The sequence below is a fragment of the Onychomys torridus genome, chromosome 22 (genome assembly GCF_903995425.1).
Source record: "Onychomys torridus chromosome 22, mOncTor1.1, whole genome shotgun sequence".
Classification (NCBI taxonomy): Eukaryota; Metazoa; Chordata; class Mammalia; order Rodentia; family Cricetidae; genus Onychomys; species Onychomys torridus.
This window is the reverse complement of record NC_050464.1, coordinates 29,046,448-29,072,292: the sequence shown is the minus strand read 5'-3', so window position 1 is coordinate 29,072,292 and position 25,845 is coordinate 29,046,448. Positions and strand designations below refer to the sequence as shown.

General features: G+C 48.4%; 2 protein-coding genes across 2 annotated transcripts; both read right to left on the bottom strand.

The window, feature by feature from the left end:
- Positions 1–9,337: 9,337 nt before the first annotated feature.
- On the bottom strand, positions 9,338–11,246 carry Hcar2 (hydroxycarboxylic acid receptor 2). The gene has a single exon (XM_036172227.1). It carries the CDS (start codon positions 11,193–11,195, stop codon positions 10,113–10,115), a length of 1,083 nt encoding a protein of 360 aa, XP_036028120.1. The 5' UTR covers positions 11,196–11,246; the 3' UTR covers positions 9,338–10,112.
- Positions 11,247–22,902: 11,656 nt separating this feature from the next.
- On the bottom strand, positions 22,903–25,136 carry Hcar1 (hydroxycarboxylic acid receptor 1). Its single transcript, XM_036172214.1, has one exon. It carries the CDS (start codon positions 24,762–24,764, stop codon positions 23,679–23,681), a length of 1,086 nt encoding a protein of 361 aa, XP_036028107.1. The 5' UTR covers positions 24,765–25,136; the 3' UTR covers positions 22,903–23,678.
- Positions 25,137–25,845: the final 709 nt, after the last annotated feature.

Here is a 25,845-nt window from a genome sequence, read left to right as displayed (position 1 = left end):
TCTAGGGGGGGGGGGCAGAAACTATCTCCTTTCTTTCCTCCACATTCCCTGATGGACGGTGAAAGATGTCTCTGAGGACATCTACTCCTCACCTTACTCTCTGGTGCTTGGCTGAGAGAACGGCACTTGCAGTTTTCCTGACAGAGCATCCATTGGAAATCCTTTCTGTCTGTCTGTCTGTCTGTCTGTCTCTCTCTCTCTCTCTCTTTCTGTGTGTGTGCCTTTCTCTCTGTCTGTCTCAGTCTCTGTCTATCTCTCTCTCTCTCACACACACACACACACATACATACAAAAAAAAATTTGATGTAGAGTCTCACTAGGTAGCCCTGCTTGGTCTGGAACTCTGTAGACCAGGCTGACCTTGAACTCACAGAGATCCACCTGTTTCTGCCTCCTAGTGCTGGGATTGAAGACATGTGCCAACAGGTCCTGCAAACCATTTTTTAAAAATATTTATTTACTTCATGTATAGGAGTGTTTTGTCTGAATGTATAGATGGACACCACGTGCATGCCTGGGGCCCACAGAGACCACAAGAGGGTGCCAGATCCCCTGAAACTGGAGTTACAAGTTGTTGTGAGCCACCACGTGGGTGCTGGGAATCAAGCTGGAGTCTTCTATAAGTGTAAGAACTGCTTTAAACCACTGAGCCATCCCCTCTACCCCCAATTTTCTAAGGGTTTATTTTACTCTTAATAATGTGTGAGTCTGTGTGTGGGTATGCACACATGAGTGCAGTTGTTCTTGGAGGCCAGAAGAGGGCGCCAGAGGTTGTGTGCCACCACGAGGGTGCTGGGAACCCAACTCCAGCCCTCTGCAAGGGCAGTTTGCACCCCTAACCTCTGAGCCATCTCTCCGGCCCAGAGGAGAAACAAACATTTTTTTTAAAAACTGGTTTTTCTAGACAGTTTTTTTGTGTAGCTCTAACTGTCCTGGATCTCACTCTGTAAACCAGGCTGACCTCGAACTTACAGAGATCCACCTGGCTCTGCCTCCCGAGTGCTGGGATTACAGGCGTTTGCCACCACTGCCCAGCTAAGAAACATTTTAAGAAGAGAAAAAGGAACAAATTCACTAAGAGGAGAAGGTCATCCAAGAGCCAGGCTTGGGGAAGGGAACCAGCCGTTCTAGAAAATCCTCTAAGTTCTAGGCACTGTGCCAGGCATCCTGGGAGGGGCCTGAGGCCCTAATGGTTGGGAACCTTGGAAGTTCTAAAAAATAATGGACCCCCCCCCCTTTTGGGTCAACATTTCAACTACGGTTTCCAGTTCCTGTTGTCTATCTCCATTTCCTATGTGCTCAGAGCCTTGAAAACAAAGAGTGAGATGCTTGCATTTGCTCTCTTGGTTTATCATGGACCAGATGTATGGCTTAAGTTACTCAAACTCCCCAGGCCTCGGTGGACTTCTCTGTGAAACAGGAAACTGCACCTTCCCCATAATGTCATCATTATAGGAAATCACCAAACTAGGCTCAAACGGAAGCGTTTCTCTGAGCTGAGCACGGGGTCCACCAGATACCAGAAAGCAAATCTCGGCTGTGATGACCCAGGGTGATCAAATGATGGTGATACTGGGTAGGACTCCTTTCCTGTCACTCCATCAAAACCCTTTTCCCACCCCAAAAGTGTCATGTATTTTGCAAATGCCAAGAAGGAACCAACTGCTTTTCAACCCGATGACATCAACAGAATTCGCTCTCTCTTCTTTGCCGACCTGCCTTGAGGATGTCAGGTGCTGTTTCCAGTGTAAACCCACGTCTGGGTGTGGTCAGGGCTCCACGTGTGTCAATATTTGTTGAGAGCCCAGAAGGACCTTCCTTTCCTGACACAGGGCCGTGGGACTGTGGACCTTAGGTCAGACCCTAATGTTTGCAATACCCCAGGCCAGCTCCTTTTCCCTGAAGAGACAGAGTGCAGCCAAATGTTACAGTTGGGCCTAAAGAGAATCCAGCACCAGTTATGAAACAGTCATGTTCTTTTGGTCATTGAAGACAAGGAAGGGACAGAACTTTCTGTCTGTCTGTCTGTCTGTCTGTCTGTCTTTGTGTGTATAGGAGTGGGTGCATGCGTGGGTACTGATGTATGTGTGGATGCTGATGTATGTGTGTGCACTGATGTATGTGTGGATGTTGATGTATGTGTGTGCACTGATATATGTGTGTGCACTGATGTATGTGTGTGCACTGTTGTATGTGTGTGCGCTGATGTATGTGTGGATGTTGATGTATGTGTGTGCACTGATATATGTGTGTGCACTGATGTATGTGTGTGTGCTGATGTATGTGTGGATGTTGATTATGTGTGTGCACTGATATATGTGTGTGCACTGATGTGTGTGTGCATTGATGTATGAGTGTGCACTGATGTATGTGTGGATGCTGATGTATGTGTGTGCACTGATATATGTGTGTGCACTGATGTATGTGTGTGCACTGATATATGTGTGTGCACTGATGTATGTGTGTGCACTGATGTATGTGTGTGCACCGATATATGTGTGTGCACCGATGTATGTGTGTGCACCGATGTATGTGTGTGCACCGATGTATGTGTGTGCGCCGATGTATGTGTGTGCACTGATGTATGTGTGGATGCTGATGTATGTGTGTGCACCGATGTATGTGTGTGCACCGATATATGTGTGTGCACCGATGTATGTGTGTGCGCCGATGTATGTGTGTGCGCCGATGTATGTGTGTGCGCCGATGTATGTGTGTGCATGCACATGTGGAAGCCAGAGTTTAACCTCAGGTGTCTCTCCTCAGGAGCTGTCCATCTTGTTTTGTTTTATTTTTACTTTTTCTTACATTTAGTTATGTACTTGTGTGTGTGCGCGTGCACGTGTGTGCATGCACGCGCATATGCACATGAGTGGATATAAGTGCCACTGAGCACCTGTACACATCATAGGACCTGTTGGTCCTAGGTAGCAGTTGCTTCTCCCTTCTAGAGTAGGTTCTAGAGACTGAACTTGGGTCTCCAAGCTCAGTGGCCAGCACCTTCGCCCGCTGAGCCATCTCCCCAGTCCCCATCTTGTTTCCAGAGACAGGATCTCTTCTTCGGCCTGGAACTGGACAAGTAGGCAAGTCTAGGTGACCAGCAAGCCCCACGGATCTGCCTGTCTTCACCTCCCCAGCACTGTGCCTACCAATGGGTGCCACCATGCCTAGCTTTTTACGTGAGTTCTGGTAACCAAACTTGGGTGCTCATGCTTGCCTGGCAAGCATTTTACCAACCACCCCTTGTTTGTCCCAAGTTCATGAAACAATACACAACACCACAAAACCTTCATTCTCCAGGAAGGTCTTCTCTGGGCTCGTGACCACATGTCCAGAAGCTCACGGGTGAACGGTTTGGGCAGGCACAATGTGCATTACTCCCAAAGGTGGGTGGGTGTGGTTGGTAGGAGCAGCTTTGCAGCATGGCTGACAGGGCAGAGTTTTTGCAGAGAATTGAGATGGACTTGGCTAAAAGCCCAGCCATGCCGGTGAAGTGGAGAGTTCCCTTTCCCCGGACCCGAGGAACACTTGACAGAGAGCATGTCTTTGTACAACCTCGTTTTAAAATGCCATTTATACTGTAGCTGAAACCAGGATGGCCTGGGGACACTTGGCTCTTCTGAGAATGCTGGTGAAGGCTGGTTGTGTCCTTTTGTATCTGGGGCCTCCTCCGTGTTCTGTCACCACTCAGCCTCTATAGTAGGAACACCTCGGGGGCCACCAGGTTCGCTGCAAGCCATCACTGCCAGAGCCCCTTCCAGATCATATAAACCTCACCCGGCATGCCCAGCACCTGTCACGGCCCCCAGGACCCCAACTTGGAGTAGCTGAAGCTGTGACTACGTCTTTTGGCTGGGAGGAGGTGTCTCCCCTATAGTCCCTGGTGAAAATGTAAAACTCAGGTCTGGGAATGTAGCTCAGTGGTAGACCACTTGCCCTGACTCCTGAACCGCTAGGACGGAACCTCTGAACTACAATAAATAAGCGTACAAGCTAAAACATGCACGTGCATGCACACACACATGTACACACACACACATACACACACACACACACCTGTGTATGAACAGTGATACTATCTTCGTAATTTTTTTATTTTTTGGTTTTGCGAAACAGGGTTTCTCTGTAGCTTTGGAGGCTGTCCTGGAACTCGATTTGTAGACCAGGCTGGCCTCGAACTCACAAGAGATCCACCTGCCTCTGCCTCCCGAGTGCTGGGATTACAGGCATGCACCACCACTGCCCTGCATAATTTTTTTTAAAGTAATTATTGTTTTGTGTGGTGTGAGAGTGTGCATGTGGGTGTGTGGGTGTGACGGAGCACTTTTGTGCTTAGGGACAGCCTTTGGGAGCCAGTTCTCTCCTTCCACTGTGTTGAAGAAGTCTCTCTCATGATTCTGACGTGCTTCTTGCTCCAGGCTAACTGGCCCCTGAATTTCCCTGCCTCCCATTTCACTGCAGGAGTGTTGCTATTACAGATGCACACCCCCATAGCCAGCTCTTTCATGTGGGTCCTAGCGGTTGAACTCAGGCCATCACGCTGGCCCAGCAAGCCTTCTTACATGCTGAACCATCTCTCTGGCCCCTTAGAATATTTTCTAGGAGGTGGGGATTTAGCTCAATAGTAGAGCGCTTGCCCAGCAAGCACAAGGCCCGGGGTTCGATTCTCAGCTAAAAAACAAAACAAAACAAAACAAAACAACAACAACAAAAACATCAAATATTTTCTAAACAGTGATTAGGAACCAATGGTTTCTCCTGTGTGAAAATATGACTTGACTGATATGTGCATTGATAGGTTGAGTCTCATTCATGGCCCTTTGCTGCCCAAGCCTGGTTTATACCTCTTTAGATAGAGACTCACCATGTGGCCCTAATCACACTGGGTAGTCCAGGGAGATCTTGAACTCATGATCCTCTTCCTGACCCTTCCAAATGCTGGAACTACACATTCCCTGCTCCCACATCCTGCCTGGTTTAGTGTTCTCAGTTTTCTCTCAAACATCCTTCCTCACTACTTCTAATATCTTTCTTTCTTTTTTTTTTTAAAGATTTATTTATTATGTATACAGCATGTATGACTGCAGGCCAGAAGAGGGCGCCAGATCTCATTACAGATGGCTGTGAGCCACCATGTGGTTGCTGGGAATTGAACTCAGGACCTCTGGAAGACCTCTTAACCTCTGAGCCATCTCTCCAGCCCTACTTTTAATATCTTGGGCAACCTAATCTGAAGTTGCATGAATTTCCTGAGACCACAGAAAGAAATGTCCCCTTACCTCAGCTAAGACACTGTGGACAGACACCAGAGGGATTCTGATTCTGCTCAAGTCCAGGTCCGTGAAACAGTGGGTTTCTAGAGCTCACTCTCAGGAGCAGAGCAGAATACAGGCAGCTGTATCACTGTAAAGTGTGCCTCAGCGTGGCGACAGCTCACAGTTCTCTCTGGAGCTCCAAGCTCAATCTGCAGTTCCAATGAAGAGTCTCCTCTCCAGAGCAAGTATTTACTGTTTATATAGAGATCCCCAGAGACGGCACTCTGCCGTTCTCTTGTGCGCTCGGTGAGCACCCCCCTTCCCTGTCAAGGTCATGTTTCAAGGTGGAGGACACCACTGCACAGCAGGAAAACGGTGCTGCTATTGCAACATAAAGACCTTTGCATTAAATTCTTGTAACAAGCACTACTTTCCTATTAGTATAAGAAGAAATAAATGTAATTTCTTCTCAGGAAGTCTGCCTGTTTAACGTGAATAGCTCCAGACTCCAGTCACCAGAGAATTTCACCAAAAAAAAAAGTCTGAGCTGGGCCATGGTGGTGCACCCCTTGAATCCCAGGGAGGCATTGGCAGGTGGATCTCTGTGAGTTCCAGGCCAACCTGGTCTATAGAGAGAGTTCCAGGATAGCCAGGGCTACACAGAGAAGCCCTGTCTCAAAACAAAACAACAAAACAAAACTCCAACAACGAAAGTCTGTTCCAGCGCAGGAGGATGGCTCAGGGAGGGACACTTGCTGCCAAGCCTGACCACCCAAGTTTGATCCCTGGAACCTACATGGTGGAAGGAGAGAACTAACTCCTTTGAGCTGTCCTCCGACCTGTACATGCACATCAGGGCGCACACACAATAAAATACATAAGCATACACTTTTGAACTGCTCGTTCCAGTTTGTAGGGGCTTTTGTGGTGTGTGTGTCTGTGTCTGTGTCTGTGTGTATGGGTGAGTCTACATGTCCGGGTGCATGCTGAGGCCAGGGGTTGATGGAGAGCGTCCTTCCTCAATAGCCTTCTTATTTTTGACACAAAATCTTTCATTGAACCTGGAGCTCTCGGTGTGCTAGGCTTGGGGGGGTGGGGGCAGTAACCTCTAGTGATCCGTGTGTTTCTGCTATCTCGGCCCGAGGATTACAGACATGTGCTGCTGTGCCTAGCTTCTTGTTGGTTTGTTTTTAGTTTTATTTAGTTTGGTTTGATTTGAGGTTTCTTTTTTATTGTTTGTTTGTTTTGTTTTTTTTGAGACAGGGTCTCACTAATGTGTGGGGTTGGCTGGCCCAGAACTCGCTTATGTAGCCCAGGCTGGCTTCAGACTCCCCGAGAGCCACCTGCCTCTGCTTCTCAAGTGCTGACATTAAAGATATGTGCCACCACCACTTAGCTCTCTCAGGCATCTTACCAACTGAGCCGTGTGTGTGTGTGTGTGTGTGTGTGTGTGTGTGTGTGTGTGTATGTGTGTTGAGACAAGGTCTTCTTGTACATTGATCAACTTGGCCCCAAATTCCCAGGCTCAAGATATCCCCTCCTATCTCAGCCTCCGAAGTCGACCTCAGGCCTAGTCTACAGGTATAGCCTTATTCCGATGTGAAGACATCACCAACTGAACCAAAAGATGGGCAAGCCGGAGATGACCTTGCTGCTGGTTAGTGGTACATTTCTGTGACGTTGCCAAACTCTTTCGCTGTCTGAGGCACCTGGAAGAACTGCTCCCTTAGCTGAATCACCGATAACAGAAGCCAAGTCAAGGGCAGGGGATGAGGCCAGAGGCCCCTGGACAGGTCATCTGTGTGGACTTGTCAACACTGCAACCAGCACAGGTGTGGACCACGTTCAGGAAGCGTTTTGAATATTGAACTGAGCCCCAGCTGAAGGGCCAGGATATGTTGTCATTAGAATACCGATGTTGTTCAGAGTTCCCCTACACTAAGTGCGGCCCCAGAGCGAGGCAGGGGAGTGTCTAGTGCAATAAATCCGGAAGGGAGGCGAGTTCCTGACATCAGAAACAGGCATGGTCTTGAACCCCTGGTTCTGGCTCTAAATTTATGGGGGTGATCTGTTCATGTTTGGAAGAGGTTGTTGAGCTAAAAGGAAGTCTCTCTTTACAAAGCTCAGAGTAATTGGAATGTGCGGGGGCACCTAGCACTGCCACACCCCCAAAGTCAAGAAAGCAGTTGCAAGATAGATTTAGAGAGGGCGTAACAGAAAATACACGCATAAATGATTGTGACCAGGGTAACGGGGAGCAGGGGGAGGGAGGCAGTGAGGTGGCTCAGAGCTGCAAGCTGAGCTGAGTTTGATCCCTAGAACCTGAGCTAAGATGGAAAGAGGGAGCTTGCTCCACAAAGTTGTCCTCAGAGGCACAGTACACACATCCTATACACAACAACAACACATAAAAACTTAAAAGTTTAAAACAATTATTATCACTGCCCTTTCCAGTCAGCAGTTACACATACATGCGTTCATACACTGGGTTCCAGGATACCCATGGTGCCCAAATCCAAGGATGCTCAAATCCCTTGTAAAAAATAGCACAATGTTGACATAGACGGCCCCAGTGGGTAGAGTGCTTATCTAGCATTTATGAGTCCTGGATCTGATCCCTAGCACCACATAAACTGGGCGTGGAGGAACCTACACGCCTGTAATCTCAGCAAGCAGGGATTAGACTACTGTTTCTACAAGCCAAGTAGCAGAAGGTTTGCTGGCAACCCCAGAGGTGGGAGTGAGGCATGGAGATGGCGCTCCTGCAGAGCGGATACAAGGAGCCAAACTCAGCCAACACCTTGATTTTGGATTTTCTGTCCTCCAAAAATGGACAGAAGAAATTTGTATTGTTTTAAGACACTCTGCTTGTGGTTCTTGATTGGGACAGCCTCTGGGAGACTAACTCAGGCTCATCAAATTCACGGTCACCTCAGGACCTTTGCACACACTTACTCACCTCGCCTCCTGAGCCCATATTTTTTTTCATGGTTTGCTCCGTCTTGCTAATCCTGGCTCAACTCGATGTCACTTCCTCCTGGAGGCCTTCCTAGCCATCCCCACCCCAGTCATTCCCACTGATCTCATCGTCACCCTTGACTGTTTTTTTTACAACACCATTAGCTTTGCGTTCACGTCTTTCCTTCATTACCATCTGCCTCCCTGTCTTGAATTTGAGTTCAGTGAGGAGAAGACCATCATCTATCCACCTTGATCCTGGCTGTATTGCCACCACCTAGAACAGCATCTGGCTCCCGGCTGTTGTTTACTTCATGAAAACAAGATGAATGAATGTAAGCTATTGACTTCAACCACTGAAGGATGGGAGTTTCACCACCGGCTTCCCTGTGACTCACGCTCTGAGTTGGGGAAATCCCTGCTCAGCTCTGAGCTCTGATCTGCCACCTTCGTAAAGAAGGCGAGCCCCCCACTTTTAAATCCCTACCTGGAGGAGCAGAAGGTAGCAGAGCCAGTAACCTGCAAGCAAGCCCTTGAACTCACAACTGTCCATCTGCCCCTTGTTTCCTGACATCCACCCCGGGGCTGAGACATCATCTGCATCCGACTCGGGAGGAAAAAGTGAAGTCTCATCTTGCCAGAGGATCAAGGAAGGACAGAGACTGGACATGAAGTTACAACAGAAACTTGGACCCACGGCAGACTCAAACCAGTACATCTCCTTTCCATCTCCGAACCGGGAACCGAAACCATTCCATAGGAAGTCCTCCCTTCCTCTTCCTGGGGGCGGGGAGGAAAAATCCCACTGTGGTCTGATTCTTTTTTTAATGTACAGCTATTCATAGCAACACTCACCAAACTGTAAAGGGGGAACTCCACTGCAGACTCTTTATACAGCCTCCCCAAATGCAACGGCCTCATGCCCCCACCCCAGCTGTCTCATGACAGAGCTCTGTACCCTTCAGTGCTTTGCAGCACACCGGATTTTTTTTTTTTTTTTTTTTTGGCTAGGATATAGTTCATAACCCTTATAGGTCTTAAGTAGGAAGCCCATTTCTGTGAACTCTAACCCAGACAAATGCCGCTGCAGACCGTCTCCTGTTGAAATTTATTGAAACGGTAGATGTAAATACAGACACACAAGCAAATGAACCCAGGAGGAATTCCACCCACTCCCTTTTAACCATGGACACTTTTAAATCCCTTTGAAAAAGAAAACAGAGAAGGGAGGTAGCTGTCTTCCCCGAAGCCTTTTAACTGCCTGGCTGAATTTCTTGCTGATTGTTCAATTCCCTCCAACACTGTTAGTTCGGTCCCTCCTGGGGCTATCCTAACTCCTCCTTACCACCACTGGAGACTCCGAGAACAATCAAAGCTTTTGAGTCTCCATCCCCTCCTCCATTTCTGCTAAAGTCTGGCTGAAAGGCGACCTGGTTCCACAGAACCCAGGTGACCTACTGGCTTGTTCAGTGACACCTGGGTAGAGGTCCTCTCCAGCTTCGTGGCTCTCTTTGTCCCCACTGGGGCCCACAGACAGGCTAGGTAGGACCCTAGGGACTGAAGGACCATCCGAGACTTTGCACAGACAGGAAGGAAGCCAAGAAGCCATAGGTACGGATGGGTGTGTCTGGGGCTCAGACTCCACAGGACTCTCTCTCCTCTTCAGCCATGCAGGCTTGGGAGACTAATAGTTTCCGCCATCTGGAAACTTAACTTTCTGATCCTCGGAGATTTCTATGGCAGCACCTGGCAACCAAGCTGCTCACTCCACCATGGGCATTTCTAGAAGCTCCAATAAAGAACGAGCCAAGTCTCATGATGTTACTCTGTTCAACGGCCACACTGTCTCTCCAGAGAGCTCAGGCCTGAGTGGCAACCTCCTTTTTTTGTCGTAGTGGCTTAACGAGATGTTGTGGCCATATAGGAGGGGCTGCATGGCTCATTGGGGTCAGTCATTAACGCCTCTGGGACACTTCGGACTGTGCTGTGGTCCCCCGTGAGCTCCACGCTTGTACTCCGGTTATTCTCTGTTTCACCCAGTGATTTCTTCCGAAGGCAGCGGTTGATACACGTAGAGAAGAAGTTGGGGAAAGATGGACTGGAGAAATAGTAGACCACCGGGTCCAGCATGCTGTTCATGTAGGTAAAGCTGAGAGTGGTGAAGAAGGCCAGGTCTGCTGAAGAGTAGATATCACAGTCCCGCACATTGTTTTTGTAGAGAAGCCAGAAGATGCGGATCCTCACAGCCACGCTGGGCAGGAAGCAGATGATGAAGACAATAGCCACCACCAGGATGAAGTTGATAGCCCTCTTGATCTTGGCATGCCTGTCCATCTGTCTCTGCCGTAGGCTCCAGATGATCCTGGCTGAGCAGAACAGGATGATGCCTAGGGGCAAGAAGAATTCCAGGAGGAACATGGCATCATGCCACCTGAAGGTGTAACAGATGCTAAAGCTGCTACATAGCTTTGCATCACCATTGGGGGTCATCATGTTCGTGTAGAGGAGATGCACTGTCAGGCCAATGGTGATAGCCCACAAGAAGCAAGAGATGATGGTCGCCGTCCGGTTGGAGAGCTTGTTCAGGGAATGGTGGGGATGGACCACCCGGAAGTACCGGTCCACAGCCACCACCGTGAGGAAGATGATGCTGCCTTGTCGGTTCATGGCCAACATGAAAAGCATCAGCCGGCAGGGGATGTCTCCAAACCTCCAGTCCCACCTCTTGACATAGTTGTCCATCAGGAAGGGCAAGCAGATGATCAGGAGAAAGTCAGCCACGGCCAAGTTGAACAGGAAAATCCGGCTGGATTTCCAGGACTTGAGATGGAAACAGAAAATCCACAGGGCAAGGCCATTGCCCAGGAGCCCGAACACAAACTCCAGCCCCAACACCGGCGGCAAGACTTTGGCAATGTTTTCATCTCGGAACACACAGCAGTTCTTGCCATTTATCACCAGAAAATGGTTCTGTTTGGTCATGAGTGGAGCCGCTCGGTCCGCCCCAGAGCACCTCACCTAGCAAAGGCTCAAGGCAAGTGTGTGTCTGTGTGGTGAACGTGTGGTTCAGCCCTCAGCTTTATGTCATGTCAGGGTGTTGAAAGAGATGACTGCATGGTTACCAGGAAACTACGAAATCATTTAAGGAAAAAAAAAAAAACAAAAAACCTAGCAAGGCTCTTATGCAACTCACTGTTTGCATAAACAAGTAATAAAAAAAATCCCCCAGGCGGACGGGAACCCACAAATTTTTCTAAATGTAAAGGATAAGTTTAGGCAAGCAGACTGTCCATTGTGAATGAGTAAAATCTGGGGGCATTCCTTCTGAAGGCTGCACGCATGCACGCTGGTTAGTTAATAAATAGCCTTGGAGGTTTCATTCACTGCCATTTGCTTGGTTTACCTAATTGACAAATTCACAATGGCAGTAATCTTGCGCTGTGCCAAATGAACAGCAAGGCTTTCAGAAACCTGAGAATTCACGTGAAATTTAGTAATATGTCACATTAGTTAAGACATGCATTAGTAAAGTGCATACAGTTTCTGCTCTCTCTTTTCTTTCTAGGATTTACTTTTGTTTTTAATTATGTGTAGGCATGTGTGTCGGGGTGGGTACATACATGTAACTGCAGGTGCCCAGAGGCTCCTGGACACCCCGGAGCTGGAGTTCTAGGGCAGTTGCGAGCCCCAAGATGTGGATGCAGGGAGCTGAACTCAGGTTTTCTGCAGGAGCAGGGTGCTGCGAACTGCTGACTCAGCCCTTTAGCACCATGCTGTTCATTCCTTCTCTCTCTCTCTCTCTCTCTCTCTCTCTCTCTCTCTCTCTCTCGGAGGGAATCTCACTATGTCGCCCCAGCTGGCTTTAAATTCTCCATCTTCCTGCTTCTGCTTCCCAAGTCCCGGGATTACAGGCATGTAGCACTGTGCCTGGCTGTGTGGTATTTGCCAAATTAGATTTGGATTTCAAGCCCCAAGAGCATGTGAGCCCCGCCTTGCAGAAAGACAGCATTTCCTTTACTGCCCCCCTCTACCCCCCCCTTTTTAAAGTGTGGTTGTTATCCTATAGAGGATCTCCAATGAGTATTTTATATATATATATGCACACACACACATATATATGCATGCATAAGGTTTATAAATTTTTGTTGCTCTACTTTGAGTTAGAAATTGAAAATTTATTCCTTTAGTTGCATACCCAGAACGAACTAATGGCATTTGATAGACCTTTATAGACTAAACCCAGGGTGACCTAACCTTGGGTTCCTGTAGGGTTAGCGATACTTATGAAAACTGTGACCATATAGATGGGAGTTTTGAGGTCAATGGTGCCCAAATTGCAGTTTCTAATGTGCTAGACTCTATGCCTTAAAGAGTCATTTGTTTTTGAATGTGCATGAGTGTTGGTCTGTGTCAGAATATGATGTACACCACATGTTGCAGTATGTGGTATGGCCAAGGAGGCCATAAAAGGGCGTCATATTCCCCTGGGACTAGAGTTATAGACAGTTGTGAGTCACCATGTGGGTGCTGGGAACAGAACCTGGGTCCTCTGCAAAAGCAGCCAGTGCTTTTTTTTTTTCCCAAGATTTATTTATTATGTATACAGGGTTCTGTCTACAAGTGTGCCTGCAGGCCAGAAGAGGGCACCAGATCTCATTACAGATGGTTGTGAGCCATCATGTGGTTGCTGGGAATTGAACTCAGGACCTCTGGAAGAACAGCCAGTGCTCTTAACCACTGAGCCATCTCTCCAGCCCATGCTTTAAATATGTCATCTTGTTTTATCCTCTGTAGCCCGTGAACCAAAAACTCTTGATAATTATGACTTCCAAACGAGGTAAGTGACATTCAAAGAGGTAACGCCCCAGGATAACCCAGCGGAACTCGGGTTTGAACCTGGCAGCTCTCCAAGCCTTTACCCTCATCATTGTGGCATACTACTTTTCATTTATTTATCATTTATTGGAAAATTATAATTACATTCATTTATTTGGAAAGAGGGGGGATAAATGCCATGGCACATATGCTGAAGTCAGAGGAAAACCTAAAATAATCAGTTCCCTCCTGCTCAGGTACTGAACTCAGGCCATCGCACTTGGCAGCCAGCACCTTTACTCAGTACACCATTTTGCCAAGAGATATTGTATTTTTAAAAAGAGTTTTTGAAACATTTACTTTTTAAAAAAATGTGTGTGTCTGTGTGTATGTCTTTGTGTCTTTGTGTAAGTGTGTGCATGTGAGTGTTGGTGCCCTCAGAGACCAGAAGCAGGTGTCAGGTTCCCTGAAGCAGCAGTTACAGGTAGATCCGAGGCACCTGACATGGGTGCTGGCAATTGAATTCAAGTCCTCTGTAAGAGCAAGTGCTCTTAACTGAGCTGCCTCCCCAGCCCCTTCAACAAGTTTCGAGACAGCATCTCCCTATGTAGCCCAGGCTGGCCTCAAGCACCAGGCCTGACCACTGCCTCTTCTGCGACTGCCTTGAGCCTTAGCTGGCATTAACCACTTGTTCGCTTTTTTGCCTGTGTATGTGGGTAGTGCTTCCTCCCTGGATAAATGTGGACTTATGATGGCATGTGTTGTGGTTTGAATGTAAAGGGTCCCTCTGCAGGCTCCCAGGTTTGAACACTTGGTCCCCAGCTGCTGATGCTGTTTTGGGGAGCCTGGAGACCTTTGGGGATGGTAGCTGGTAGAGACCGATCACTAGGGACAGGACCTGGAGGGTTAGATCCACTTTTGGTTAAGGCCTGCCCTCCTCTCCTCCTGGTCTGACCGCCATGTGAGGAGCTCCACCCCGCGTTCCTGCTGCCCCGAGTTCCTGCCACCATGGACTGAGCTGCTCCTGACACCACATTCCTCTATGTCACAATGGACAGAGACCAAAACAGACCTCTCTGCTCTAAGTTGTTGCAGTCATGTATTGGGTCACAATGACATGAAAGTAACTCACACAGCACCCATAACGTAATTTTACGGGGTTTGTGGACTAAGTCTCAGAGAAACTGCTAGTACTCATTATTTCCGGCATCCAGAGTCTGCAAGGGAGACTCCTGCCGAAGTTAGAAAGTGTGTGTGTGTGTGTGTGTGTGTGTGTGTGTGTGCGCGCGCGCACACGCGCGCATTGGGAATTGAACTCAGGACCTCTGGAAGAGCAGTCAGTGCTCTTAGCCTCTGAGCCATCTCTCCAGCCCTGAATGGCTTCTTGAGATGCTGTCTACTTTATTTCTTTGAGCCAGGGTCTCTTATTAAATCCAGAACTCACTGTTTAGCCCACAAATCCCCCGGAGCCACCTATCTTGACCCCACTGGGGTGACAGGCATGTGCCACTACGCCTACCTTCATATATGGGTGCTGCAGATCTGAACTCAGAGCCTCATGTTTATACACCGAGCCATCTCGCCAGTCCCCCTCCCCCTTTTAAAATAAAAATTTAGACAATAAAGCTGGGCCATCCTGTAATAATCCCAGGATTTGGAAGATAGAGGCAGCAAGATCGGGAATTCAAGGCCAGCCTGATCTACTTGACACACTGTCTTAAGACAGACAAAGGCAAACAAGGAAAAAGGGAAGAAGAAGAGAAGAAGGAGGAGGAGGAAGAGGAGGAGGAGGAGGAGGAGGAAGAGGAAGAGGAAGAAGAAGAAGAAGAAGAAGAAGAAGAAGGAGAAGAAGAAGAAGAACCATTACAATGGTTAGCTTTGTCAATTTCACTCAACCCAGAATCATTTGGAAAGAGTTTTGATAAGGGATTGTCTACACTGGGTTTGCCTGTGAGTATATCTGTAGGGGATTATCCTAATGAAGTTAATTGATATAGGGAGACCCGGCCCACTGCGGGCAGCACCATTCCCTGGGCAGGGGGTCCTGAGCTGTGTAAGAGCAGAGAAGCTGAGAATTAACGCAAGCAAGTCTGCATGCATTCATCTCTCTCCGCTCTGGAGTGTGGATGCCATGGAACCAGCTACCTCGACTTCCCAGCTTCACTTCCCCACAAAGGGGACTAGAGTGACAAACTGAAATAAACCCTTTTCCCCCTTACGCTGCTTTTGGCCAGGGCATTTTCTCACGGCAAACAGAAATGAAACCAGACAGTCATGAATAAATCTTTTTTGGGGGTGGGAGGGAGGAGGGGATTCTTTTTTAGGGACAGGGTTTCTCTGTATAGCCCTGGCTGTCCTGGAACCCAATCTGTAACCAGGCTGGCCTCGAACTCAGAGGTCAACCTGCCTCTGCTGGTTTAAAGGCATGCACCACCGCCCCCCCTCTCAATATATCACAGATAAAAGGAGAGTAACAACAAATAGTTAAGTTTGGGAAAGGGGAAAAGCTGGTAGCTGATTCTGGCTCCATCCTTAGTGAGCTGAGAAGCCCCTTGCTTGCCCGCTCAGCTTCCTCTTGTGGAAACTGAGGAACTAGGTGGTGCCCCCCTCCCTCCACTCCCTCCCCCCACTCCCTCCCCCCAGCCTCCCTACAATGCTCACATTCAAAGCATCTAAACAGGAAATTGGGAGCTACTCAGAGGGAATGTAAATTGAGGCCTCTGGGTGCCAGGTCCTGGTATGGAATTTCCAGTCTACCCACCTCTGGAGGGCACGCCCTGTCTTGCGCTGGGCTTTCTTTCTTTCTTTCTTTTTTTTTTTTTTTTCTTACCGGTGCATGAGCTGTACAGAAACTTGTTAGAACGAATCATTACAGAGTCAGGCTGTGATCCTCCAGTCTGGTGGAAAGGAAATGACCCCCACAAGCATGACTCTCAAAACCAACGTGAGCCCCAACACTGGGTGGGACACCTTGGCGGTGTGCCGTGGCACTCAGAAGTTATTATTAATTAAATAATTATTTTTTTCCCTTTTTTTTTTTTTTTTTTTTTTTTCCCAGACAGGGTTTCTCTGTGTAGCTTTGCGCCTGTCCTGGATCTCGCTCTGTAGACCCGGCTGGCCTGGAACTCACAAAGATCCGCCTGGCTCTGCCTCCTGTGTGCTGGGATCAAAGGCGTGCGCCACCACCGCCCAGCTTAAATAATTAATTTTTCAAATGTGGAGGGTCTCAATATGTTCACCGGGTTAACCTTGAGCTCCCGGGTCAAGGGACTCTCCTTCCTCAGCCCTCTGGGTAACTGGAGCTATACATGTTTGCCGCTGCACCTAGCAAACAGTTTTTAGAAGTTCAATACAGCCTAGTGGTATGTGCCTGTGAGCCCAGAACTCGGGAAGAAAGCAGAGGCAGGAGGATCACTGCAAGTTCATGGCCAGCCTGGTCTACTTGGTGAATCGCAGGCCAGCCAGGAGGACTACATAGACCTTGTCTCAAAAGCAAACAACAGCCAGGCAGTCGGTGCAGCAAATGCCAGCACTGGGGAGGCAGAGGCAGAAGGATCTCTGTGGGTTTGAGGCCAGCCTGGGCTACAGAGCGAGTTCCAGGACAGCCAGGATGTTATATAGAGAAACTCTGTCTCAGAAAACAAAAACAAGCAAACAAAACAAAAGAAAAACAACAAAAATTAACTAAAAATAAATAAAGCCAAGGGGTGCTATCACATGCTTTAAATCCCAGCATTGGGAAGACAGAGGCAGGCAGATCCCTTTGAGTTTGAGGCGGACCTTGTCTACATATTGAGTTCTGGGTCAGTCATGGCTATATATGGAGACCTTGTCTCAAAAACAAACAGAACAAAATAATTGAGCAAATGAATATAATTGGGCCAGGACTATCATTCAGTGATATACCAAGCTTGGTCCCCAACACTTCAGAAGTAAACTAACAATACCAGCTGGCCAGGCGGTGGTGGCACACGCCTTGAATCCCAGCACTCAGGAGGCAGAGGCAGGCGGATCTCTGTGAGTTCGAGGCCAGCCTGGGCTGCCAAGTGAGTTCCAGGAAGTTACACAAAGAAACCCTGTCTCAAAGAACCAAAAAAATAATTATTATTATTATAATAATAATACCAGCTGTCTTTTGTCAACTTCTCGATGTGCATCGGGCATTGAACTGGGATTTCTGAAGGAGAACCCCCACCCCACCCCTGAACAGTGGGAGCTTCCTTCTGGACCCTAGATTAGGCACAAACCACACCCAAACACCTGTTTTCACAGAGAGATCCTTTATTAATCAGCGGAAGAAAAGTTCAAGTGACCGCTTTCTGACTCATACAGAAAACAGCGGCCAATGACCTTGCAGGTGGGATTTAAGAGGAGGAAAGGTGGGGGGTCTGTGTTAGAATGGGCTAGGATGCGTGGTGGAGGGGATGGGGATGGAGAGGGGAGAAATGGGAAGGGGTATTTGTCCCAGAGAGAAAAGGGACTGCCTCTGGATAGGGCGGAGACAGACATGGGACATAAGCCTGTGGTGGTTTATAAAGGTAAAGGGGGAACCTGTGTTAGGATGAGGTGTTTAATTGGGCATGTTAACTAGGTGAGCCAAAGGGGGTTTTTGATAGCTGGACCATGGTAGTTAGCCTCAGAAGGAGGGAGTAGCCCAATAAGGGAGTAGCCCTTGGTGGCTAGCTTTAAGAATGTAATCTAATGATTTTCAGTAAGGCAGAGGGAATGGGGAGAAGGGCAAGGCCTGCCCGAGCCACATGCTTGAGTGGGCTAGCTCGATTTCCCATCAATTTCTATGTGTGACCTCACTTTGTCTTCACATAAGCCCAGTGAGGTGTTGTTATTATCCCCATCTCAAGACTGGAAAAACAGGGCTCAGAGTAGTGGTTCTCAACCTTCCTAACACTGTGACCCTTTAATACAGTCCCTCATGTCATAGTGACCCCCCAATCATAAAATCATTTTTGTTGCTACATCACAACTGTAATTGTGCTACTGTTAGGAATGATAATGTAAATATCTGATATGCAGGATATCTGACATGTGTCCCCAGTAAAAGGGTCATTTGACGCCCCCCCCCCAAGGGGTCACAACCCGCTGGTTGAGAATCACTGGCTTAGAGACTTTAAGTAGGTAACTGTCTCAGTCTGTTACTAACCTGGATTTCTGTTCTAGCTAACTTTTAACGAGTCACCACCAAACCCAGCAGCTGTTATTAACACTGTCATGTTCCTTCAAGGGTCTCTGGGTTGACTGCACTCAGCTAGACTGGTCTCCTTGGGGGCTCTCAGTTGGTGTCTAGGCTAGAGTTATATACCTGAGGTACCACTTAAATTTTCTTCTTGCTGGACAAAAATACACGACATAGGCTGGGCGGTGGTGGCACATGCCTTGAGTCCCAGCACTCGGGAGGCAGAGCCAGGTGGATCTCTGTGAGTTCGAGGCCAGCCTGGGCTACCAAGTGAGTTCCAGGACAGGTTCCAAAGCTACACAGAGAGACCCTGTCTCGAAAACCCAAACAAACAAACAAACAAAAAAAACGTGACATAAAGCAACCAAAAGGTTTGGTGTGGTTTTGGCTCACAGTTTGAGGGGATACAGCCCAGCATGGTGGGGATGTGCGGACGCTGTGAGCGTGAGGCAGGAAGTTACCACATGCCTGCAGTCGGGAAGCAGAGGGAAATGGATTTGAGGTTGTTTTCTCCGTTTTATCAGTGTGAGACTGCGGCCTACAGAATGGAGCTGCCCACACTCAGGGTGGGTCTTCCCTCCTCAGTTCACCCTCTCGGAGAACATTCCCCCAGATACACCCAGAAGTGTGGTAAGGGCAGCCAAGGACGACACTGAGCAAGACGCATGGGTCTGTCACCCTCTCCATATGGGTGTGTGCTTCCCAGTGAGGCTTCTTCATGGGGACCCTGCCATGTGTTTTCTGTACATGGCATAGGCTGGGCTGCATGCGGGCTTCTCTCGGTTTCCAGAAGTCCACAGGCAGACCTTCTTAACGCTGGGCTTGGGAATCTCAGACCACCACTCCTACCTACCACGGTACAGTGAGATTCCATGTTCCACTGAGACAGGAGACAGTCATGGGATCAAGCGGCAGGAAGCGCAGATTCACGGGGGACATTTTGGAAGACTCCCCCCCCCCCAGACTGTAAATGACATTGAAGGCACATAAGGTTAGTAGGATAGTAGGAGACCAGACAGCCCTGGGGCTCTAATAAAGGAGACTTAGCAGAAGTGGGGAAATAAGGGGGCAGATAGGGCATTGGTTATACTGACCAGTGTGTATATATGAACATATCTGTGGTATAAAGCAGTGTGTGTGTGTGTGTGTGTGTGTGTGTGTGTGTGTGTGTGTGTGTGTAATGAACGCAGTGAGGCAGGGGAGTGAGAGAAAAAAGAATTTTTTTGTTTTCATTTTCTGAGACAGGATCTCAGTGGAATTTCAGACATGCACTTCCATTTCCCGTTTATGTGGGAATCTAATCCAGCTGGGGATCTAATCCAGAATTTGGTGCATAGTTCTGCTTTCCAGCACCAAGGTCGTAAGCATGTGCCACTCTACCTAATGCCATCTTGAGATTGTTCAATGCTTTTAAAAAAGAGGGGCCCTAGCCGGGCGGTGGTGGTACACACCTTTGATCCCAGCACTCGGGAGGCAGAGGCAGGCAGGTCTCTGTGAGTTCGAGGCCAGCCTGGGCTACAAAGCGAGATCCAGGACAGGCACCAAAATTACATAGAGAAACCCTGTCTCAAAAAAATTAAAAAAAAGAAATAAATAAAATTAAAAAGTGGGAGTAGGGTCCCTACAATTTCCTTTTTGCATTATGCCCTGCAGACTTGCTGAGTCCTCTCTGCAGCCATGGATGCAACCCATTGTGAGACTGGGGTCTTGCATCATTCTGGAACCGGATTTGGAGCTGAAGGCCCAGAAGGCCCAGAAAGCCAGCAAGGCCAGACCTTGCAACACACTTGTTTCTCTTACAAAAGCTTTAACAACTGGTTTAACTCCTCATGTGCCAGAGATCTAATCCCTCCAAGCAGAATGCATGCATGACTTCAAACCTCATCAACCATTTTCCTTTCATTAAAGGGTAGGGCATGGTGGTGAAGATTTTTCCAAAAACATGTTTTTAATTTATTTGTTTGGTTTTTTTTTTTGGTTTTCCAAGGACAGGATTTCTCTGTGTGGTTTTGGTGCCTGTTCTGGATCTCACTCTGTAGACCAGGCTGGCCTCAAACTCACAGAGATCCGCCTGGCTCTTCCTCCCTGAGTGCTGGGATTAAAGGCTTGCGCCACCACCACCTGGCTCTTTAATTTATTTGTGTGTTGTGTATTGGTGTTTTGCCTTCATTTAAGAGTACCACATTCATGTAGTCCCTGTGGAGGCAGGGGGAGGAGGTTGGATCCCCAGAACTAGAGTTATAGGCTGTTGAGAGCCATCATGTGGGTGTTGGGAACTGAACCTAGATCCTCGGCAAATGCAGCCAGTGTTCTTAACCACAGAACTGTCTCTCAGCCCCAGCAAACACCTCTTATCCCAGCACTCAAGAGGCAAAGGCAAGTGATCTCTGTGAGTTCAAGACCAGCCTGGTCTATATAAGGAGTTCCAGCCCAGCCAGTCTACATAGTGACACCCTGTCTCAAAAACAGAATAAGATAGGTTAAGAACATCTATTCTGAGGATATTCCAGAACTCACATATTTCCGTTGTCATCGTCAATTAAGGACAATTGTCATTTCCTCCATATTATCCTTATAGGCTGTTGACTTTCCCGGGAGAGGGAAATCATTTCCTCTAAACACATCGGTTTTTTATTCCAGACAGCAACCCACGCCATCACCCCCCCCCCCCCCCCCCCTCCTTCTCGCCAGTTCTAAAGAAAGCTTTCTGGTAAGACAGACACACTTTGTGTCACAGTCCGCCAGCTTCAAAAGGGAAGTGTATGTAGAGTCAAGGCTAGGCTTGAGGTCTTGTTTGATTTGCCTGGCTTCTGGTTTGCTCTGCCTGTTTTGTGGTGAGAACCTCTGTCCACAGGCCAGCCGTGGGCTTCTGAGGATTGGGCCTTCAGTTCCTTCTCTTGGAGGGCAACAGCAGAGAAGGTTTCCGAGCAAGAGGCACACTTAAGAGACACACTTTCTTTCAAAATCCGTTTTTATTAGGGTCAAAGCACAAAGGAGTGAAAAATTATGCCACAGGGTAGAGTTAAAAGCAGGATTTTTCACAGATTTCTAGTTTTTTTGTTTGTTTGGTTTTTTGGTTTTTTTTTGCGTGTAGGATGTGCGTGCACTCTAATGTGAGTGATGGAAAGCAGATCTACACCTGGTGTCATTCCTCAGGAGTGACTTTTAAAAAAACAGTTTGCTTGTTTGTTTATTTACTTACTTACTTATTGTGTGTATGTGTGTGTGTGCATGCGCACACGGAACGTGTGAACACGTAAGTGCAGGTCAGAGACACACTTGTAGGAGTCAGTTCTTCACTGCGTAGGTTCCTGGGTAGATCAAGCTCAGATAGTCAGCCTTGGTGACTGGCACCTTTACCCGCTGAGCCGTCATGTCAGCCCTATCTTGTTTACTTGTTTGTTTGTTTGTGTTTGTTTTTTGAGACAGGGTTTCTCTGTGTAGCTTTGCACCTTTCCTGGAACTCATTCAGTAGCCCAGGCTGGCCTCGAACTCACAGAGATCTGCCTGGCTCTTCCTCCTGAGTGCTGGGATTAAAGGCATGCGCCACCACCGCCGCCTGGCCTGGAATTTTTCTTTTAAACTTTAATAAAATTGCCCTTGAGCTTAACAACAAACCACATGGAATGTCTTAAGTCATTATTAAAAACTAGTATTTAAACTAGGAATCAAACTGAGATCCACTTGACTATGCAGCCAATACAATTGTTATTGAATTAATTGTGTGTGTGTGTGTGTGTGTGTGTGTGTGTGTGTGTGTGTACACAGAGGCCAGAGAACAACCTTTGGGAGCCAGTTCTCTCCTTCCACCAAATGGGTCTCAGGGATGCTCAGGTGGTCAGCGTGGCAGTGGGCCCCTGTACACACTGAGCCATCTCTCCAGCCCTGTCGCCAGACTGTATTTTTGGCTACCAGGCTGTACAAACACCTCAGACAAGGGAAACCATAGGGACAGCATAGAGGAGTGTCTCAGGCTAAGGACATGAAAGTTGTCAAGGTCCCTGCCTGGGGGAGAACACCCTGGGAGTTGGAGGAAGTGTAAATAGAAGAATGGCCTTCACCACTTTGGAAGTGGAGCTAAGGTTGACACAGGACCTAGTTGTCCTTTCTCCAGGACAGGAGCAGCCTGTAGTTCACAAAAGTCATCAAGTTGTGAGAGTTATTGGCAGCATTTGGAGAGCATGTGTGCAAGAGGGAGGCGATACCATAGGGGGAGATCCCAATAATTGATTACACACAGTTCAACAAAGGGAGCTGAAATGTCTCTGCCCTCCACAAGCCCCCCCCCCCAACTTTTTTTTTTTTTTTTGGTTTTGGTTTTGGTTTTTGGAGACAGGGTTTTTCTGTGTAGTTTTGGTGCCTGTCCTGGATCTCGCTCTGTAGACCAAGAACTTTTTTTTCAGCATTGGCTAACAGCGCTCCAGCTCAAAGAGGCCACAAGGGCCTGGGAATGGAGCTCAGTGGAAGTGCCTAGCTCATGGAAGGCCCCAAGTTCAATGCCCAGCATCAAAGACCAAACAGATGAGGATACAGGATAGTGATGAACAATGCAATATGTATTCAATAAGGACTTGAGAATGAATGAAGGAATCAGTGAATGAATGATTTTCTTTTGTTTGGTTGGTCTTTTTATGTTTTTTTTTTTGTTGTTTTTTGGAGACAGGTTTCTGCCTCTACCTCCCGAGTGCTGGGATTAAAGACAGGCACTACCACCACCCGGCGAATGATTTCAACTCACACACAAGCAGTTAGAAACAACCATGCTTGAACTGGCACATCCCAATAAGGACTCCTGGCTTCAGGGCCCAGGCTCTCAGCTTCCTCTGGAGAAACTAGAGCAGTTAGACGTGTCCCCAGCATCTTTGGAATGCAAACAAAGCAAAACCAAACTACCTAAAATCAGAAAAATGCGGAGCTGGAAGGTTGGAATAGATTTATTTTGCTCTCCTCCTGGAAGTCCAAACACGGATAAGGAAAAGGTATGCTGGCTCCCCAGGGGGACGAAAACCTGGCCAGAACCAAGCATCCTGATGTCAAGAGTCTGCTCAGCCGGAAATAAGTGTATTGACTCAGTCCAGTTTCTATTTTTTTCCAGTCCAGGAAATACTGACATGTTATCAAGTTCGTTAACTCTCTCAGATCTCAGAGCAAGAACAAGACCCAGCAACACTCAGACCTATTTTCTCAGCCATGTAAAGTGACACAGGCTCTGAGCAGTCCCTAACTCAACACTTTTTCCTACACACACACACACACACACACACACACACACACACACACACCATCCCCTCACCACAGCAATCAGAGTCCTTGAACACAACCAACTCACTTCAAACACCTGGGCCCTCCTAGCAAGGGTTGAATGATGTGGATTTCTTTTCCATCTCAGTGAGAGAAAGACACAGCTGAGACAGGATGGTGACATTTTTGAAGTCGTCCCCCGCCCCCCTCCATTTAACTCACAGCTGCCCATCCTTCCGCCTTGCTGTTAGGCTGTTTGTGTTAGTGCCATTCAGCACACTTGGAGATCCCACTGTCCGTCTCATGGCCTTTGGGGAGCTATTTGCCCCATGGATGGAACACTTACGACAGAGGGTGGAAATTGGCATCTCTTCTGACCTCTGTGTCTTTGAGCGTCCTGGGCGTTTGGGTCTCAGACTGCAGATTTTGAGCTTGGTGTAGAATTTGGAGAATGAGGGGCTTGAGCAGTAATAGACGAGCGGATCCAACATGCTGTTCAGGTAGGTGAAGCTGAGGGTGACGTGGAGGGCTGTGTGGACAGAGGGGTCACAGGCGCTCGAGGGCACCGTCCAGAGGAAGTAGAGCCTGGCCAACACGCTGGGCAGGTAACACGTGATGAACACGGCAGCCACCACCATGATGAACCGGGTGGCCCTCTTTATTCGAGCCTGTCCGGCCAGCTGCTGCCTCTGTCTCAGGCTCCAAACGACTTTGAAGGAGCAAAACAAGATGACGGCTAGCGGCAGGAAGAACTCCAGCTGGAACATGATGTCATGCCATCCATTGGCTGACTCCATGATGAAGCTCTCGCAAGACGGCACTGTCTCCTGTGCACACAGGTGACTCTCCATGAGAAGATACACAGTCCCCAGGATGACCAAGGTCCAGAGCGCGCAGGCCGTGGCCGCTGCCGTCCGACTGGAGATGGCATTCATCGTATGGTGGGGGTGGACCACTTTGAAATACCTGTCCGCAGCCACCACGGTGAGGAAGACGATGCTCCCGGCCCTATTCATGGCCAGCATGAAGAGGACCAGGCGACAGGGAATATCCCCAAAAATCCAGTGTCTGTGTCTGAGGTAATAGTCTGTCCGTAAGGGCAGGCTGATCATGAGGAGAAAATCAGCCACGGCCAAGTTGAAAAGGTAAATAGTGCTTGGCTTCCAGGTCTTCATGTGAAAGCAGAAACCACACAGCGCTATCCCGTTGCCCAGGGCACCAAGCACGAAGGCCAGGATGAGTAGCGGTGGCATCACCTGGGAGATGGGGTCCCCTTCGATGAGACAGCATGACCCGTTGTCCATGGCAGTCGGAGAGCGGACGAGTGTCCTCAGGTGGCAGGCACAAAGGCACAGACCTATCTGAACACTACCACTCCCCCAGTGGCTGGGCCTCTAACCTCATCGCCCTGGGATGCAGACGCTAACCCCCACAAGAGAAACTTCAGCCAGGAAATGGAAGCCTGGAGTAGGTCCTTTCTCTTCCTCAGCCTGGGGATCACAAGCTCCATGTCCCCGGCAGGGGTGAAGCCTGCGGCTGGGCCAGGCTCTGAGGTGCAAGCCCTTTTCCATACTCGCGCATTTCTGGGATGCAGCTCTGGAGCCTGATGGGATGCATGCTGCAGAGGAATGACAGGACCCAGCCCTGGGGATGATTTTTCTTTTCTGCTTTGGTCCCCACAGTCTGCTGCAGAGTGCTCAGAGCTGCCCAGAAAGCTTGAGGGAAAGGAAAAAAAAAAAAAAAAAAGCTTGTTTGCCCTCCCTCCTGGTGGAGAAATCTAAACATTTCCTGGAGTCACTCTGGGCCTCTGCCTAACTGTTTTCCTCCCTAACCTTTGCCTGACTGCCCCGTCCTTCCCAATCCCCTGGGACACTCCCCTGCAGTGCCAGAGAGGGGAGACTGTGTTCTGCAACCTCTCAGGGCTGCGTTCTGTGCCCACACCCAGAAATACAGCCTGCAACATTCAGGAAGGTCTGCAGAGAAATGAAGTTCTAAACATGACATCCTTCATGAATCAGAAAAATTCTTCGTGGGCTGAAGGGGTAGCTCAAAGATGGTGTGCAAAACCCTGGGCTTTATTTCTGTTGCCAATCCTTCTAAAAAGATACTCAGATTGTGCGAAGGGTATCACCTTTCCCTTTCTGTCTCCATGAGGCAGCCCCTTCCAGAGGAGCCAGGTTCCTGCTCTGCTGGGAAGCAGAACTTACTTTTGCAAACATTTGGCTCTGTTTCCCAACCGCGGCTCAAGAAGAACCAAACATCAGGGTCTAGTGTGTTAGTGAGGGTGAGTGAGGAATTAAGTGGTTGCTTAAGAAGTTGATTTCTAAAACAATCATAGGCAAAACGAGACTGCTTTAAAAACTGCTAAAATGTCCTTCCGGTCCT